The following is an 18,606-nucleotide window of genomic DNA, read 5'->3' as shown; positions in this document are numbered from 1 at the left end:
TCAGACTAAACTAAAAAATGAGAGAAAGTGAGGACTGCAGATGCTGGAGCTCAGAGTCGAGGGTATATTGCTGAAAAAGCACAGCAGGTCAGGCAGCATCTGAGGAGCAAGAGAATCGATGTTTCGGGCACAAGCCGTTCATCAGGAAACTGTTCCGCTCAGCTCGAGAGCTGACCACTCCCCATTCTTATACAGGTCACTTTTAAAACATGGCGAAAGTGAGGACTGCAGATGCTGGAGATCAGAGTCTAGATTAGAGTGATGCTGGAAAAGCACAGCAGTGCTCGAGATCAGAGTTGAGAGTGTGTGGTGCTGGGAAAGCACAGCAGGTCAGGCAGCACCTGAGGAGCAGGAAAATCGATGTTTCAGGCAAAAGCCCTTCATCAGGAATGAGGCAGGAGCCTTCAGGATGGAGAGATAAATTTATGGTGTTATGGACTAAGCCAGACCACTCAAAGCTTTATTAAGCAGGCACCTCAGACCATAACTTTGCAATTTGTTTCGGTTAGTGTACAATGAAAAGTACCTGGATTAAGTTATCTCTCCACCCCGGAGGCTCCTGCCTCATTCCTGATGAAGGGCTTTTGCCCAAAATGTCGATTTTCCTGCTTCTCGGAAGCTGCCTGACCTGCTGTGCTTTTCCAGCACCACTCTAATCTAGACTTTTAAAACATGACCACTTTGGCCTGAAGTCTCATCTGTTTACATATAAACAAAAGGCCTCTCAAAATCCTTTTCATCTCTGTACCAAACCAGACTGATTGGAGCCCAACCTGGTTTATTACCCCTCTGAAAAAAATCAAGGACAGAATCTCCTTGAGTCAAGGAACAGCTTTTGGCAAAAAAAGGAATGGGCTTTATTCTCAATGGGGTTAGTGTAGACAATACAATAGAAGTGATATCACAGGGGACTGGTGGTCTCAGTTGTGCAGTAAAATCTGAAAATGTAATGAACCACTTGCAAAGTTGGAGGAGTCAATTGCTCTTCTTTTCCTAAAGTGCAGGACTGGAATGTGAGCCCTTCGAAGGGTTTTTGCATTTATCATTATTCAAGTGGTTAAACAATGCTCACCATTTGTTTTCAATTCACCATTAATCTGGAAGTTAACATTCTTTTTCATTCTTCAGCCTCACTGAGTGTGTTATGACATGGCGGGGAGGATTTCAACCCAGATCTTCAACCCAGAGATTGAAGTATAATCCAGTTAATCCCGCATAAATATCCCACATAATCCAGTTTGGACATGCAATCATGAAGGACCCATGAAGAGGGCTTTGTGTCCACTGATTGCCATCTTATGATCAACGATACTCAATGTAATGACAGTGCCTTGTCACAGCCTCATCTTCTCAAATGACCGATATACACAGTCTGGAGGATTTGAAGCCTCCATTTTCCAACTGCTATATCTTGTGATACCATTAACAAAGACAGAGAGGAGGTTCTGCAGATCTGACAGGCTTAAAAACCATAAGACATAGGAGCAGAAATCAGGCCATTTGGCCCATCAAGTCTGCTCTGCCATTCAGTCATGGCTGATACATTTCTCAACCCCATTTTCCCTGTAATCTTTGATCCCCTTGACAATCAAAAACCTTTCCATCTCTGTCTTAAATATACTCAATGACGTGGCCTCATTGCATTCTGTGGCAATGATTTCCATAGATTCACCACTCTCTGGCAAAAGAAGTTTCTCCTCATCATTATTGTAAAAGGTCTTCCTTTTACTCTAAAGCTGTGCCCATGGGTCCTCGTTTCTCCTTCTCAACATCCACTCTGTCCAGGCCATTCAGTATTCTGTAAGTTTCAATTAGATTGCCCCTCATCCTTCTAAACTCCATTGAGTATAGACCCAGAGTCCTCAAACGTTCCTCGTATGTTAAGCCTTTCATTCCTGGGTTCATTCTCGTGAACCTCCTCTGGACCCTCTCCAGGACCACTACATCCTTTCTGAGGTATGGGACCTAAAAGTAGATAAGTATTCCAGGTCGTTAAGTGAGGCAAGGGAGAAAAAACCGGGCCACTTACAAAAGTTCTCAATTCCTCTCTGGCCACAGGAAAGGTGTGGAGGACAGCCAATGTGGTACCGTTATTCAAGAAGGGAGCAAGGTATAAACCTGGAAACTACAGGCCAGTCAGTCTAACTGTAGTGATGGTGATACTATTGGAAACAATTCTGAGGGACAGAATGCATCTGCATTTGGAGAGACCGGGATTAATCAAGAACAGTCAGCATGGTTTTTGTAAGGGGAGGCGATGTCTGACCAACTTGATTGATTTTTTCAAAGAGCTGACCAGATGAGGACAATGCTTTTGATGTTGTCTGCTTGGACTTTTGATAAGATCCCACATGGGAGACTGACAGAGACCCCCTGGGAATCAAGGAAATTTGGCAAATTGGGTCCACAATTGGCTAAGTTGCAGGAAGCAGAGGATGATGGTTGAGGGTATTTTTCATCAGGAAGTCTGTTTCCAGTGAAGTTCCATGGTGATCAGTATTGGGGCCCATGCAGTTTGTGGTTTTTATAAATGATTTAGATTTGAACACAGCGTGGGTTTGATCAATTTGCAGATGATTCAAAAACTAGTGGGGTGGTAAATAGCGAGGAGAATAGCCTTAGATTACAGGAAGATATGGTCAGATGGCTGATCAGTGGCAAATACAATTCAATCCGAATAAAGATGTCGTGGTGCGGTTGGGCAAAACAAATAAGGCAAGATGAATGATGACATGATAATCGGTAGGATCCCAGAAAGAATTCTGGATCAGAGGGACTTTGGTGTATATGTATGCCGGTCCCTTAAGTTATCCGTGCTGGTGGATAAAGTGGTTAAGAAGACATATGATCTACTTTTATTAGACAAAGCTTTAAAAGTTTAAGAGCAGGGATGTTGTGCTGGAACTGTACAAAATGTTAGGCCACGGAGAGATTGGACAGACTGGGGCTGTTTTTCTGAGAGGAGAGGAGACTGAGAGGGGACATGTTTGAGACTGATGAAATTATGAGGGGCATAGATATTGCTGACAGAATGTAACTTTTCCCTTTGGAGAAGGGATCAACGACTGGGGACATAGATTTAAGGTAAGGGATAGAAGATTTAGAGGAGATGTGAGAAAATACCTTTTCACCCAGAGGATAGTGGGAATCTGGAGCTCACTGCCTGTAGGGTAGTAGAGACAGAAACGTTCGAAACAATAAGGAAATATTTTTGATATGCATTTGTGCTGCCAAGGCATGCAACCTATAGGCCAAGTGCTGGAAAAGGGGATTGGAATAGGTAAGATTGTTTTTTGACCAGAGCAGACATGATAGGTGGGAGGGCTTTTCTCTACACTGTGGATCTCAATGACTCCTGATGAGTGACAATCAGCTGCACTGACTTTACTCCTGAGCGGCACTGGTGCAGAGTGTGGTATATTTACAAGGAGCAGCAGCCTCATATCAAGCACAAAGGCAAAAGTTGTTGGGTCACTATCCCTGAGTAAAGGATGCTGAACTCTGTATTCTTCATCAACTCAGGATCAGAGTTCTGTTGTATTGTTTTAAGAGCACACTCTGTGAGGTCATGTCTTTGACAATGAATTTGAATATTGTCCCCGATTTGCATTTACTGAGCACATACTGCTGTGGCTAATCCAAACAGACTGTCTTCTTGAGAGTCTGTTTCACCGATGGGACAGGCACAGAAGGCAACAGGGAGCAGAGTTGCTGCCAGCTTAGAAGGAGATTGAGCAAGATATTATTCAGCAATGAATTCTGGCAGGGAACTATATCTCCAGACTTTGTTGGAGTTAATTACTAATGATGGAGATTCAATATGTCATGTTAAGGAAGTCCTGGGCCAACGTGTCACACCTATTCCAGCTGCTGGATGCAGACACGTGTACCACAAGGTCTGCATGCCAATCCCTCTCCATAGCCCTCAAGGTTACAGCTGCCCTTAGTTTATTTGTCAGTGGTTTGTTTGATGGGGACCTCTCAATCTGGAGCTGGGGACCTCTCTGGTATCTCTCAATCGCCTGATTAAAAATGCCTTTGGGATGTAACTAATGTTGTGTTTTCCAGACCCACCCCCTTCGTTTTGTAACTCACCTTGTCAGTGCCAGTCAGAGACCAAGATTGCCTTCTCAAAGGGGTAGGGTGTTATTGATTATAACCATGTAGCTATGCAAGCTCCCTATCATCAACCGAGTTCATGAACAGAAAGTATTTCTACTCTCTCAATCATAAAGTATTTCTGACATATCAGCCAGATTTCTCAGTCAGAGTTAGATATCAAGGCAGCAGTCAGTGATCATGCTTGCTGGACAATTCATAGGTACCTACCTCTTGTAAACACCCGTAGCTTGTAGAAATGAAGCTGCTGGTAGACAAAGGCTGGTACAAACCATGGTCCCCTGTAAGAAAATCTCAGACCGACCCAACCATAGATATAGCACTGTACAGGTTTGAACAAGGCCCACTGTGTACCAGACCAGACCAGGGAGCATCTACAATCAGGTTCCAGTGCCAGGCCCAGTCAGGCACAGCCAAGCAATATAGGCTTGGTGCTGTGCCCTCTGTAATGTCTATTGCTAAAGGGGTATGTGTTGCACTATCCTATTACTATACTTCCTGTTTTCCCAGTGTCGATAATAATCCCACTATTACATGACACCATTACCCTGGTGTGGCTAATGATCCCGTTAACATACTCTCCCTTAACCCAATGTGGATAATGATCCCAATGTAACATATTCCCCACTACCCCAGTATGGATGAAGATTCATTATTATACTCTGTGTTATTCCAGTGTGGACAATGATCCCATTATTATGTTCCCCATTACTTCCTGTGTGATAATGGACCCATATACTATGATACTCTCTATTACCCCAGTTTAGTTAGGTTGTGGATCAGCTCTGATCTCGTTGAAAGGTGGAAGAGGCTTTTAAATGGTTTTATCATAGAAGTGATCATAGAATCCGTACAGTGTGGAAACAGACCCTTCAGCCCAAAACGTCCACACCGACCCTCCAAAGAGAAACCCAACCAGACCTATTCCCCTATATTTACCCTTAACTAACACATCCCTGAACACTATGGGCAATTTAGCATGGCAATTCACCCTAACCTGCACATCTCTGGACTGTGAGAGGAAACCGGAACACCCAGAGGAAATCCAAGCAGATGCAGAGAGAATGTTCAAACTCCACGCTGACAGTCATCCAAGGCTGGAATCAAATCTGGGTCCGTGGTTCTGTGAGGCAGCAGTACTAACAACTGAGCCACCATGCTGCCGTGTGAGCAGTTGTGGCTGCAATATCTTGGGTAAGATCAGAAGACATAGGAGCAGATTTTGGCCATTCGGTCCATTGGGTCTGCTCTGCCATTTGCTGTTGGCTGTCAACCATATATTCTCCTGCCTTCTCCCCATAACCTTTGATCCCCTTACTAAGCAAGAACCCATCTCTCTCTGTCTTAAATACACTGATTCATTTCTATAGTCACCACCCTCTGTGAGAAAATTTCCTCACCTCTGTTTTAAATGGACGACCCTTGTTTTGAAACAGTGACCTGTTGTTTTATATTGTCCCCACAAGAGGAAACATCCTTTTTCCATCCTGCCTGATTCCCTCAGGATCTGATCGGTTTCAATCTGCCTCTTACTCTCCTAAACTCTAGCCGTTAAAAGCTGAGCCTGACCAATCTTCCTTCATAAGCCAATTCAAAGAGGCAACTCCCTGCAGGGTATTGTGCCCTTCAGCATAGACTGGTGAGCACTATTTCAGAAGGATGCCAAAGCTTTGGAAAGGGTCCAGTGTTGGTTCATTAGAATGGTGCCAGGGTGAGGGATGTGAAATAATCACAGAAACTGCAATTTGGCTGCTTAGAGGGGTGGATTGAGGAAGTCAGGAGAAACAATTTCAATGCTAATTAGATTATGACCCAAAAGTCAGAAATTTTAAAGTAATTTGTCAATGATTGATATTTCTGAAGGAAACTGGATGTGTGTGGGAAGAGGGAAGAGGACTCATTTGTAGGTTTCATGGGGAGATACTGGGGTGTGAGTTATGCAATTGGACAGTATTTTCAAAGAGCTGGCACATGCTCGATGGATCAAATAGATTCTGGAAGATTGTATGATTCTGTGATTTGCTTCATCCTGTGCCACATTCTCACTATTCACTGGAGAAAGGGTACGCCTTCAAGGTCCCTGTTTGACCTGTCAATTTTCCCACAAGTTTAGATTGTTAGACAATCCCCTGGTTGTGCTTCTCACTTTGAATCTCTTGGCCTGTGGGCTGAGTTTCCCATTCACCTGAGATGAAATGCGGCCTTTGATTTGGGTGGCTCAGTGGTTAGCACTGCTGCCTCACAGCGCTAGGGACCTAGGTTCAATTCCTGCTTTGGGCAACTGTCTGTGTGGAGTTTGCACATTCTTCCCGTGTCTGTGTGGGTGTCCTGCGGTTGCTCTGGTTTCCTCCCACAGTCCAAACATCTGCAGGTTAGGCGAATTGGCCAAGCTAAATTGCCTGTAGTGTTAGGTGCATTAGTCAGGGGTAAATGTAGGGGGGTGGGTTGCTCTTTGGAGGGTCAGTGTGGACTTGCTGGGCTGAAGGGCCTGATTCCACACTGTTGGAAATCTAATCAAAAAAAACTTCAGGCGGCACGATGGCACAGTGGTTAGCACTGATGTCTCACAGCGCCAGAGACCCGGGTTCAATTCCCGCCTCAGGCAACTGTCTGCGTGGGTTTCCTCTGGGTGCTCCGGTTTCCTCCCACTGTCCAAAAATGTGCAGGTTAGGTGAATTGGCCATGCTAAATTGCACGTTGTGTTAGGTGAAGGGATAAATGTAGGGGAATGGCTCTGGGCGGGTTGCTCTTTGGAGGGTCGGTGTGGACTTGTTGGTAATTTAATCTAATCTAATCATTTCATGGCCCCACAATCTTGGGCCAAACTCTGAGCCCCATTCGAGGAGAAAGTGAGGACTGCGGATGCTGGAGATCAGAGCTGAAAATGTGTTGCTGAAAAAGCACAGCAGGTCAGGCAGCAGCCAAGGAACAGGAGAATCGACATTTCCTGAAGAAGGGCTCATGCCCGAAACGTCGATTCTCCTGTTCCTTGGATGCTGCCTGACCTGTGCTTTTCCAGCAACACATTTTCAGATCTGAGCCCCATTCCCAATGCATGCAGCTCCTCACACTAGCCTGAGGCTTCCCCCACACACAGCACTCTGTGCTAAGACCCAACACAGTAGTTCCAGCTGCAGCTTGCTAACTTCCTGCTAATTTGGGACACTCGTTATTGAGTAGGAGTCAGTGAGGATGCAAGGGGCGTACTGAGCTTTTCATGACAAGGCAAGCCTCACAGGGGTAATATCATATTTCTCTGAAACCATGACAGCCGCCCAGGCTGATCAGCTCTTATTGATAGACGGCAGGTCTCCTTGACGACGTTCCCTTGACACTGTAGAGTGTGTGTTATTTTAGGAAGTGCTCAGCTTGGACTGTTAAGGCTGGGAGCTCCCTGTGGAGCCTCAGTTTGGGAATGCTGTGTCCAGTACATAACCGAATCCCTCAGTCAAGAAACATTCCTGATCTATGCCAGGCAGGGCTAACTGGGCAGTGAGTGGTGTCAGATCAGACTGTAGTGGTCCCTTCTCTCAGCCTAACATAACCCAGTCTGCCTAATGCAAGAACAACTGCTTGGCTGAATCAAGAGGAATGTGAGGGACAGCAGCTGGAGAAGGAGAAAAGCCTGAGCCAGGCAATAACAACTTGCATTTACATATCCTTTACCACAATAAAAATGTCCTGAACAACATTATAAAGCAAAATCTCTCACTACAATGTATCGAGAGATATTACAACAAAGAGGAGAAAGTGAGGTCTGCAGATGCTGGAGATCAGAGCTGAAAATGTGTTGCTGGAAAAGCGCAGCAGGTCAGGCAGCATCCAGGGAACAGGAGAATCGACGTTTCGGGCATAAGCCCTTCTTCAGGAATGAGGAAAGTTTGTCCAGCAGGCTAAGATAAAAGGTAGGGAGGAGGGACTTGGGGGAGGGGCGTCGGAAATGTGATAGGTGGAAAGAGGTCAAGGTGAGGGTGATAGGTCAGACTGGGGTGGGAGCGGAGAGGTCAGGCAGCATCCTGTTCCCTGGATGCTGCCTGACCATTACAACAAAGAGGCAGGTTTGAAAGGAATAAAGAGAGAAAATGTAAGATTTAATGTGCGAGTTACCCGAGTTCAGTGTCTTGGCTGCTAAAGGTACTGCTGCCAATTTTGGAGCCACTATAATCAGGGATGGAAGAGGATATTCGAGGGTGGTGGGGCTGGAGATTACAGCATAGGGGAGGGAGTTTGGCCATGGAGAAATTTGAAAACCACGATGGGTATTTTTAAATAGAGGTATTGCTTGAAGGGAGTCATTGCCGGTTAGTGACTGGTCTGGGAGTTGGGATTTGAGGAGTTTCTGATGACACAGGGAGACCGAGCCCTTGTCAGTTATGTAACTGGTTCGGGCGTGCCATCACGGTTCCTTATGTTTGCTTTCTGTCCGAATGAGCTTTCAGACTGCATCTGTCATCTTGCAATTCCCAGCACGACAAGCTCTTGCCAACAAGGTTTTTACGGCATTAGGCTGCAATCAGGTGACAGCACACTGTGAAATGGGAGAGCTAGGAGGGGGTGGGGAGGAAGATATAGACTTGATATGACCTCCTTCAGGCACATGCCGCAATCTGTAAATCAAGAGTGCGTGCAGATGGACTGACGTGATGTTTGTAGCTCATGTGGCTTTCCCTGCACTACAAACATGGATTACTGGGCCCAACCCATTCAGCTGGCAGGGGGGCAGAGAGAAGACAGAGATTCCACTCTGGTCAAGACAGTAAATACCCAAGATGTGTGGGCTAGCTGAGTCCACAGTTTTAAGTCTAAATCCTATGCCTGTATACTGTATTAAGTGACCCGAGGCTAACAAGGTCAACAGGAATCTTTCCGCTAGGCTGTCACTGCTGTTGGAAGGCTTTTTGGGGACAGGTACTTTGATGTGCTTTGTAGTTTTCTGTATGTTAATCCACATAACATTTACCAGAGAGCTGTGTTCTTGTGGAGTCAGATACCTTGACATTTGTGAGTAATATTTACTATTTGAGGAGCCGGTGCTCCAGTGGTATTATCTTGAGTCTATTAATCCAGGTGCCCAAGTAATGTTCTAGAGACCAGGATTCGAATTCTGCTTCAACAGGTGATGGAATTTGAATTCAATAAAATATCTGGAATTAAGACCATGTAACCATTGTCAATTGTCAAAATAAAAACAGTCTGGTTCACTTATGTCCGTGAGTGAAGGAAAACTGCTGTCTTTAACTAGTCATGTCTCCAGGTGACACCTCCCCCTCAGCAATGTGATTGACTTTCAACTGTCCTAGTTAGTGACACCCACATCCCATGAGTGGATAAAAAAATCATGGTTACAATGTCCAAGGCTTACATACACATTCTGGGTTCTGTGCCTATTGATGTTACAATGCATTACAAACACTATACTGAACCCCCAAAACGGACTCCACTAAGAACAGACTGGAGCCAGTGCAGGTACCTTTATACAGGAACCTCAAATGTTGAGATGTCAACTCGCTGTCTTAAAGATACAGGCCTATCTGATCTGGATTCTGCACTTTAGCGTACACTGTGCAGATAAAGGTGTGGCCAAGGTATGAGGTTGGCTGTAGTGGGATTATACGTCAGCAGAGATAGTGGTATAGAGAAGATCCCAGAATCTCAGAGTTATTAGAAGAAGGCTATTTATCTCGTGGTAACTGCACTGGATGTGTTTCTACCCATCTTATATTGTGTTTCTCTGCTGTTAGGTGTGGCAGTTCAAATTCACCCAGAAGTCCCACTACACATTGGGATTGAGAGCAAGAAGTGGCTATGCCTGGGGGTTCCGCCAAATGCTGAGATGGTACCTCTGAGGTACACCATGTGTGTCAGTGACAACCTCACAGCAGTCCACCAGCAAGTTGGAAGAATGATCCCTGCGGCTCTCCCAGATACTGACATCCTACAGTAAGAGGCAACAGTTTGAAACTTCTTGTCACCAGGATTAGACCTCCTGTGGTAGTGCTGACATGAATGTTCACAGTTTTATTTAGTCGCAACTGCTTTTCTCTTCAGAATAAAAGTACCAAGCAGTTTGGGTTTCTTTAAAAAGCAGCAGGGTATGCATGTCAGATTGAAGGCAATGTCTGCCAATGTAAGTGAATGTTTAAAAGTCCCATTTTTGGTTCTGATGGAGACTGAGGATAAGAGGGGGACTAGAGATTCAACAGCACGTAAGACTGGGGACCACAAAAGCAGAATACTGTGGATGCTGGAAACCTGAAATTAAAGCAGAAATAATCAGCCAAAAGAAGAAAGAGTTCAGGTTTCAGATCTGTCAGCACTCGGAGCTAATTGATCTAAAACAGGAATGAAGGAACAAAGTAAATGATGAGAATAGTTTAGTGACTAACAGGAAATCCAAACGACACTAGTAAATATTAAACAGTGATAGATTAGACCAAGGGACATGTATACTTATTTATTTATAAAGGTAAGAAGACAAGAGTTGGGTAACTATAGGCCATGTTAGCTTGACACCTGTTATTTAGAAAATGTTAGTCTATTATAAAGGATATAATAGCAGAGCATTAAAATATATATAATATGGTCAAACAGAACTAGCATAGCTTCATGAATGGGAAATTATAGCTAACAAATTTACTGGAACTCTTCAAAGTGGCAATAAGCTGATAGATAGGTGGGAAGCAATACATGTCAGATATTTGGACTTTTAGAAGGCGTTTGATAAGTAAGCACATGTTATGCTACTTAATAAGATAAGAGCCCATGGTATCGGGGTAACATATTAGCATGGATAGAGGATTGGAATACTAGTAGACGCCACAGAGTTGGGATAAGAAGGGCATCGTCCCCCATGGTGTCCTGTAACTACTGGAATGCCACAGGCATAATTGCTGGGACTACAACTATTTACAAAATATATAAATAACTTTGTTGAGGAAGATGAATGCACTATAGCCAAGTTTTAGGCAAGCTTCTTAAATAGCTGGGAAGGCAATTGTAATGATGACACTAACAGTCTTTGGAGGGATATCCAAGGCAAATTGGCAAACTAGATCCAAAATTGGCTTGCAAATAGGAGGCAAAGGGTGATAGCGGAGGATTGTTTTTAAGACTGGAAGCCTATGAGCAATGGTGTATCACAGGTGCTGGGACCCTTGCTATTTGTTATATACATTAATGACCTGGTTGTGAATGTAGATAGTATAATTAGTTTGCAGACAACACAAAATTGGTGATATTGTTGATAGTGAGGAGAATGGACTAAGGCTTACAGTCAACTGGTAAACTGGGCAGAGCAATGGCAGATAGAATTTAATTCTGATAAGCGTGAGGTGATACGTTTTGGGAGTTCTAATAAGGGAAGGATTTACATAATGAATGGTAGGTCTCTTGAGAGTACTGAGGAAGAAAGAGACCTTGGTATATGAGCCCGTAGATCCATGAAGGTGTCAGCCAAGTAGACAGTGATGACGAAGGCATATGGGATGCTTGCTTTCATTAGCTGGGGCGTAGAATATAAGGCCATAGATAAAATATTGTGAGCAGCTCTGGTCACTGGAAGTTAGAAAGATGAGAAATGACGTTATTGAGACATAAATGATTCTTAGTGGATTTGATTGGGTAGATGCAGAAAGGTTATTTCCCCTTGTGGGAGAGTCTAGGAGCAGAGCGTATAATCTCAGAATCTGTGGAATTCATTCCTATAGAGGATTGTTGAAACTGGGTCATTAAGTACAGAGGAACCTCAATTATCCAAAGGGCACTGGCAGGGAGTATTTCATTTGGTTTATCAAATTCCAGATAACTGAATGCCGGATAACACAGTTGAGCCGAGCATCGTGACCTTGTGATCTTGCTGGATAATCTGAAGATTGGATAATCGAATGCCAGATAATCAAGGTTCGTCTGTATATTCAAGGCTGAGATAGTCAGACATTTAATCAGTAAGGGAATTGAGGGTTAAGGAGAAAAGGCAGGAAAGTAGAGTTGAAGATTATCAGATCAGCCATGACCTAAGTGAATGGTGGAGAACTCTCATTGGGCTGAATGGCCTGCTTCTACTTCTCTAGCTTACAGAAACATCGAACAGTACAGCACAGTACAGGCCCTTCAGCACACGATGTTGTGCTGAGCATTTATCTTAATCTAAGATTGACTTAACCTACACACTCCTTAATTTACTGCCGTTCATGTACTTGTCCAGCAGTCACTTAGATGTCCTAATGTCTCTGACTCTACTACAACCGCTGGTAGTGCATTCCATGCACCCACCACTCTCTGCGTAAAGAATCTATCTCTGATATCTCCCCTATATCTTCCTCCAGTCACCTTAAAATTTTGACCCCTCATGACAGCCATTTCTGCCCTGGGGAAAAGTCTCTGGCTAATTACTCTATCTATTCCTCACATTACCTTGTATGCCTCTATTAAGCCACCTCTCTTCCTTCTTCTCTCCAGTGTGAAAAGCCCGAGCTCACTCAACCTCTCTTCATAAGACATGCCCTCCAATCCAGGCAGCATCCTGGTAAATCTCCCCTATATCGTCTCTAAAGCATCAGCATCCTTCTTATAATGAGGCGACCAGAACGGGAGTCAATATTCCAAATGTGGTCTTAACAGGGTTTTATACAGCTACAGCAAAACCTTGTGGCGCTTAAACTCAATCCCCCATTACTGAAAGCCAAAACACCATATGCCTTTTTAACAACCCTATCAACTTCAATCAAGAGCGTGGTGCTGGAAATGCACAGCAGATCAGGCAGCATCCATGGAGTAGAAGAATCGGTGTTTCGGGCATTAGCCCTTCATCAGGGCTTGATGAAGGGCCTGAAGAAGTGTTTATGCCTGAAAAGTCGATTCTTCTGCTCCTGACCTGCTGTGCTTTTCCAGCACCACCCTCTTGACTCTGAGCTCCAGAATCTGCAGTCCTCACTTTCTCCTATCAACTTGGGTGTCAATTTGCAGGATCTATGTATGTGGGCCCCGAGATCCTGCTGTTCCTCCACACTGGCAAGAATTCTGTCTTCAAACCCAAATTTGAATGCTGAAGGTCAAATTTCAGCATTCAAATTTGACCTTCCAAAACGAATCACTTCACATTTATCGAGGTTGGACTCCACCTGCCACTTCACAGCCCAGCTCTGCATCTTATCAATGTCTTATTGTAGCCTGCAACAACCATTGACAGTATCTACACCACTGACCTTTGTGTCATCGGCAGACTTACAAACCCACCTTTCCACTTCTTCATCCAAGTCATTTATAAAAACTACAAAGAACAGAGGCCCAAGAACAGATTCCTGCGGGTCACCAGTGGTCACTGACCTCCAGGTGAAATACTTTCCATCCACTACCACTTGCTGTCGTCTTTTGGTTAGCCAATCCTGTATACAGACAGCCAAATTTCCCTGTATCCCAAATCTCCTGACTTTCTGAATGAGCCTACCATGAACCTAATCAAATGACGTACTGACATCCATATACACCACATCCAAAACGCGACCTTCATCAACTTGTCTCATCACATCCTCAAAGAATTCAGTAAGGGTTGTGAGGCATGACCTGCCCCTCTCAAAGCCATGCTGACTATCTCTAATCAAACTATGTTTTTCCCAAATGGTCATGAATCCTATCTCTCAGAATCCTTTCCAGTACCTTGCTTACCACAGATGTTAGACTGACTGGTCTGTAATTCCCAGTGATTTACCTGTTCCCTTGTTGAACAGAGTAACAACATTCGCCTCCCTCCAATCATCCAGTACAACTCCCGTGGAGAGTGAGGATGCAAAAATCATTGCCAGAGGCACAGCAATCTCATTCTGTACTTTCCGTAGTAACCTTGGATATATCTGGTCTGGCCCTGGGGTCTTGATGCTTCCCAGAATTTCCAGCACATCCTCTTTCTTAATATCAAACTGTTCAGGCCTATTAACCTGGCCCAGGGTGTTTTCACTATCATCAAGGTCCCTCTCTTGAGTGAATACTGAAGCAAAAAACTCATTTAAGACCTCCACTACCTCTTCAGACTCCAGGCACAAGTTCCTCCGCTATCTCTGATCAGCCCTACCCTCTCTCTGATCATCCTCTTATTCCCCACAAAAGCGTAGTACACCTTTGGGTTTTCCCTTATCCTTCCCACCAAGGCTTTCTCATGCTCCCTCCTAGCTCTCCTCAGTCTATTTTTGAGTTCTTTCCTAGCTACCCTGTAATCCTCTAAAGCTGTGCCAGATCCTTGTTTCCTCAACCTTGAGTAAACTTCCTTCTTCCTCTTGATGAGAAGCTCCTCTTCTAATTAGTTAAAAACCATGATAGTTTCACTTCTTTCATGTGTAAATCACAAAACCTTTTTTTTAAAAAGTTGCATTCTCATCTTAGCTGTAACAATGGGTGTTAGCTAGACACTGTTAGCTAGATATTGTCTAGCTAACACCCATTGTTACAGCTAAGCTGACAATGCAACTTTTAAAAAAAAGGTTTTGTGATTTACACGTGAAAGAAGTGAAACTATCATGGTATTCAAACAGATGAAAGACTCAACAGACAATCCAAGTATTTTTCAATGTATAATTTCAGTTACATCACACTGTCAATTTTTGCTATAAATTCTGTGCCTTAGATTTGTGCCCACCACAGTCACCTGATGAAGGAGCGTTTCTCCGAAAGCTAGTGTGTTTCCGATTAAACCTGTTGGACTATAATCTGGTGTTGTGTGATTTTTAACTTTTGTACACCCCACTCCAACACCGGCATCTCCAAATCATCTCTTCTAATTAGATTAGATTAGATTCCCTACAGTGTGGAAACAGGCCCTTTGGCCCAACCAGTCCACACCGACTCTCTGAAGAGTAACCCACCCAGACCCATTTCTCTCTGACTAATGCACCTAACACTATGGGCAATTTACCATGGCCAATTCACCTGACCTACGCATCTTTGGACTGTGGGAGGAAACCCACGCAGACACGGGGAGAATCTGCAAACTCCACACAGCCAGTCGCCCGAGGCCGCAATCAAACCTGGGACCCTGGTGCTGTGAGGCATCAATGCTAACCACTGAGCAACTGTTCTCTTGTCATCCAAGGCTCCTTCACCTTACCATTCCTTGCCTGTCTCAGTGAAACAAGGTTATCCAACACTCACAACAAGTGCTCCTAATACAGCCTCCATATTGCTTTTGTGCAATTCCTGTAGAACAATTGTTCCTAATTTATACTCCACAGGTCCTAACTAATTACAATATAATTTCCCCTCTTCCATTAAGTACCTTCCCATACTGTTAAAAATCACACAACACCAGGTTGTAGTCCAACAGGTTTATTTGGAAGCACTAGCTTTTGGAGCGCTGCTCCTTCATCAGGTGGTTGTGGAGAATAAGATTATAAAACAGAATTTATAGCAAACGTTTACAGTGTGATGTAACTGAAATGAACTCTTGAAAAAAACCTGGATTGTTTGTTAAGTCTCTCATCTTTTGGAATGCCTTGTTGGTTTCAGTTCTTTCATATGTAAATAGCAAAACTTTTTTTGGAAGTTACATTCACAATTGAATTTTAACAATTGGTGTCATGTGGCCCAGATAATGTATTGAAGGTGTTAGCTTCCCTGTGTGAAGGTGTTAGCTGTCGGTGCCACAATGGTCAGACTGATTCTAATATAAAAAACGGATTTACAGAATCTTACATGGATTCATGCAGGTTTTGAGCAAAGTAAAATGTAATTCTGCAAGTACAAATTCACCCCACAAACTTGTGTGCGTGTGTGTGTGTGTGTGTGTTGAGGGGAGGATGGGTTATGCGTATCTATGAGAGATTATGTGTATGTGTGTCAGTGTGAGTGTAAAGGGGCATAAGTTGAAGAGGGTGTGTAGTGCAATTGGGTCATCTATAGTGTGACATGAACTCAAGGTCCCGGTTGAGGCCATCCCCATGGGTACCAAACTTGACTATCAGCCTCTGCTCAGCCACTTTTCGTTGTTGCCTGTCCAAAGTCCACCTTGGAGGATGGTCACCCAAAGGTGCAAGGTCGAATGTCCCGGACCGCTGATCTGTTCTCCAACTGGGAGGGAACACTCCTGTCTGTTGATTGTTGTGCGGTGTCCATTCATCCATTGCCGTAGCCTCTGCTTGGTCTCACCAACGTACCATGTCTCAGGTCATCCTTGTCTGCAGTGCATGAGATAGACAACGTTGGCTGAGTCGCATGAATACCTGCCACGTACATGGTGGGAGGTGTCTCCACGTGTAATGGTGTTATCCGTGTCGACATTCTGACACGTCTTGTAGCGTCTACCGTGCTTCCAAATAAACCTGTTGGGATATAACCCAGTACTGTGTGATTTTTAACTTTGTACACCCCAGTTCAACACCGGCATCTCCACATCATGATTCCCATACTGACACTGGCCTGTTCGGTGCCAAGCACCAAATCTAATATGGCCTCCCCCCTCTAGTTGCCTATCTACTTATTGAGTCAGGAATCCTTCCTGGACACATCTGACAAAATCGTCTCCATTCAGACCATCTGCGCTAAGGACGTTCAAATTCATATTGAGAAAGTTGAAGTCACCCAGAATAATAACTCTGTTACATCTGGACCTTTCCAAGATCTGCTGTCCAGTCTGTTCTTCTATCTCTCTGCTGCTAATGATGGGTCTACAGAAAACACCCAATAAAGTGACTGCACCTTTCCTGTGTCTGACTTCAACCCACACTGACTCAGTAGACAAACCCTTCTCAACAACCTCCTTTTATGCAGCTGTAATGCAGTCTCCAATTAACAATGATCCTGCCCCTTCTCTTTTACCACCCATTGTTTTTAAATGATCTGAACCCTGGAACATCCAGCAATCATTCCTGCTTCTGTCAAAGCTATATGCCTGTTATGGCCACACCATAAGTAATGATCCATGTTCTAAGTTCATCACTCTTATTCATGATATCCTTGCAATGAAACAAACAACTTTAACTCATCCCTTTGCTTTATCAACTGTGTATCTTTCTGTCAGACTCTCTGCATTCCATATCTGCTTGTTCAACAACTAACCTTTCCTCTAATCTGTAGGTCTGGTTCCCATCCCCCGCCAAACTAATTTAAACCCTCCCGAAGTGCTCTAGCAAATCTCCCACCCAAGACATTGGTGCCCCTCCAGTCTAAGTGCAACCCGTCTTTTATGTACAGGTCCAACCTTCCCCAGAAGGTACCCCAATGATCTATGTATCTGAAGCCCTCCCTCCTGCACCAGCCCAGTAGCCACACGTTTAGCTGTACTCGCTCCCTGTTCCTCACCTCACTGGCACATGGCACCAGTTATAACCTTGAAATTACTACTCTGCTTGTCCTGCTTTTTAGCTTCCAACCTAATTCCCTGAAATCACTTTTTAGATCCTCATCTCTTTTTCTAGCTATGTCATTGATGCCAATGTCCTTGGTGCCTCATGGGAGCATGCACAGATTAGTGACAGCATGCGCATTGCTTGAACTGTTGGCTAAGAGTCAGAGAGTGCAGTGAAGGGCTGATTTGATTGCAGGAAGGAATTGCAGTCACTTTTCTTTGGATCACCACTGGGAGCACTGCTCTTTGTGCTATATATTAATGATGTGGAGGTGCTGGTGTTGGACTGGGGTAGACAAAGTCAGAAGTCACACGACACCAGGTTATAGTCCAACAGGTTGATTTGAAATCACGGGTTTTCTGAGTGCTGCTGCTTTGTCAGGTGATGTCCTCCAAAAGCTTGTAATTTCAAATAAACTTGTTGGACTGTCGCCTGATGTTGTATGATTTCTAACCTTCTCTACATATTAATGACATGGTCTTGGGTTTTCACAGTATCATTTACCAGTTGGCAGTTGACACAAAATTCAGAAATTTAGAAGGTGATGAGGGAAATAACAGCAGGCTTTGGGAGGACATTGAGAAACTAATAAAATGGGTGCACACATTGTAGGTAATATTTAATGTAGAGAAATATGAAATAATAAATTTTGGTCAGAAAGATGAAGGGAAACAATATGAGTAAAGGTCAGAATTTTAAAAATTTGTGCAGAGATCAAAAGACCTGAGAGTGTACACCTTTTTTTGAAGGTGACAATACAATCAGAGATGGCTGTTTTTAAAAAAAAGACGCAATCCTGTATTCCCCTCATTCCCTCACTCCCACCACACTCCCTCACTAGCCCCCCCTGCCTCCTTCCCCTCTTTTCCCCACTGTCCCTGACTCCCCTTGGTCTCCCTCCCCTGCTTTCTCCCACTTCACCCTCACTGACCCCACTCTTCCTCAAAACCCTTTCTCCGTGCTGACTCCAGTGCCCACTGGTCTCCCTCATTGCTCTCCCTAGTTTTCCTTACTCTCCCTGCTTTCCCTCACTGCCCTGCTCTCACCGGCTCTCTGCTATCCCTCACTGCCTCAAGCTCTCTCTCCCTGCCTCAAGCTCTCTCTCCCCTTGCTGTCCCATCACTCTTCCCTCCCCTGCTTTCCCCTCGCTCCTCCT

The 18,606-nt window shown here is 44.3% G+C and overlaps 1 protein-coding gene across 2 annotated transcripts in view; it reads left to right on the top strand.

Moving 5' to 3' along the window:
- The window catches only part of si:ch211-236l14.4 (SITS-binding protein), an 86,795-nt gene that overhangs the window by 22,976 nt on the left and 45,213 nt on the right, over positions 1–18,606 (top strand). For both annotated transcript variants that reach the window (XM_043706293.1, XM_043706292.1), the window contains exon 3: positions 9,861–10,059. In XM_043706293.1, coding sequence (XP_043562228.1) covers positions 9,861–10,059 — 199 coding nt within the window. The remainder of the gene's footprint in view (positions 1–9,860; positions 10,060–18,606) is intronic.

Source organism: Chiloscyllium plagiosum, chromosome 16 (assembly GCF_004010195.1).
Source record: "Chiloscyllium plagiosum isolate BGI_BamShark_2017 chromosome 16, ASM401019v2, whole genome shotgun sequence".
NCBI classification, from domain to species: domain Eukaryota; kingdom Metazoa; phylum Chordata; class Chondrichthyes; order Orectolobiformes; family Hemiscylliidae; genus Chiloscyllium; species Chiloscyllium plagiosum.
The sequence above is the reverse complement of the archived record's forward strand: the minus strand, read 5'-3'. Positions and strand labels throughout refer to the sequence as shown.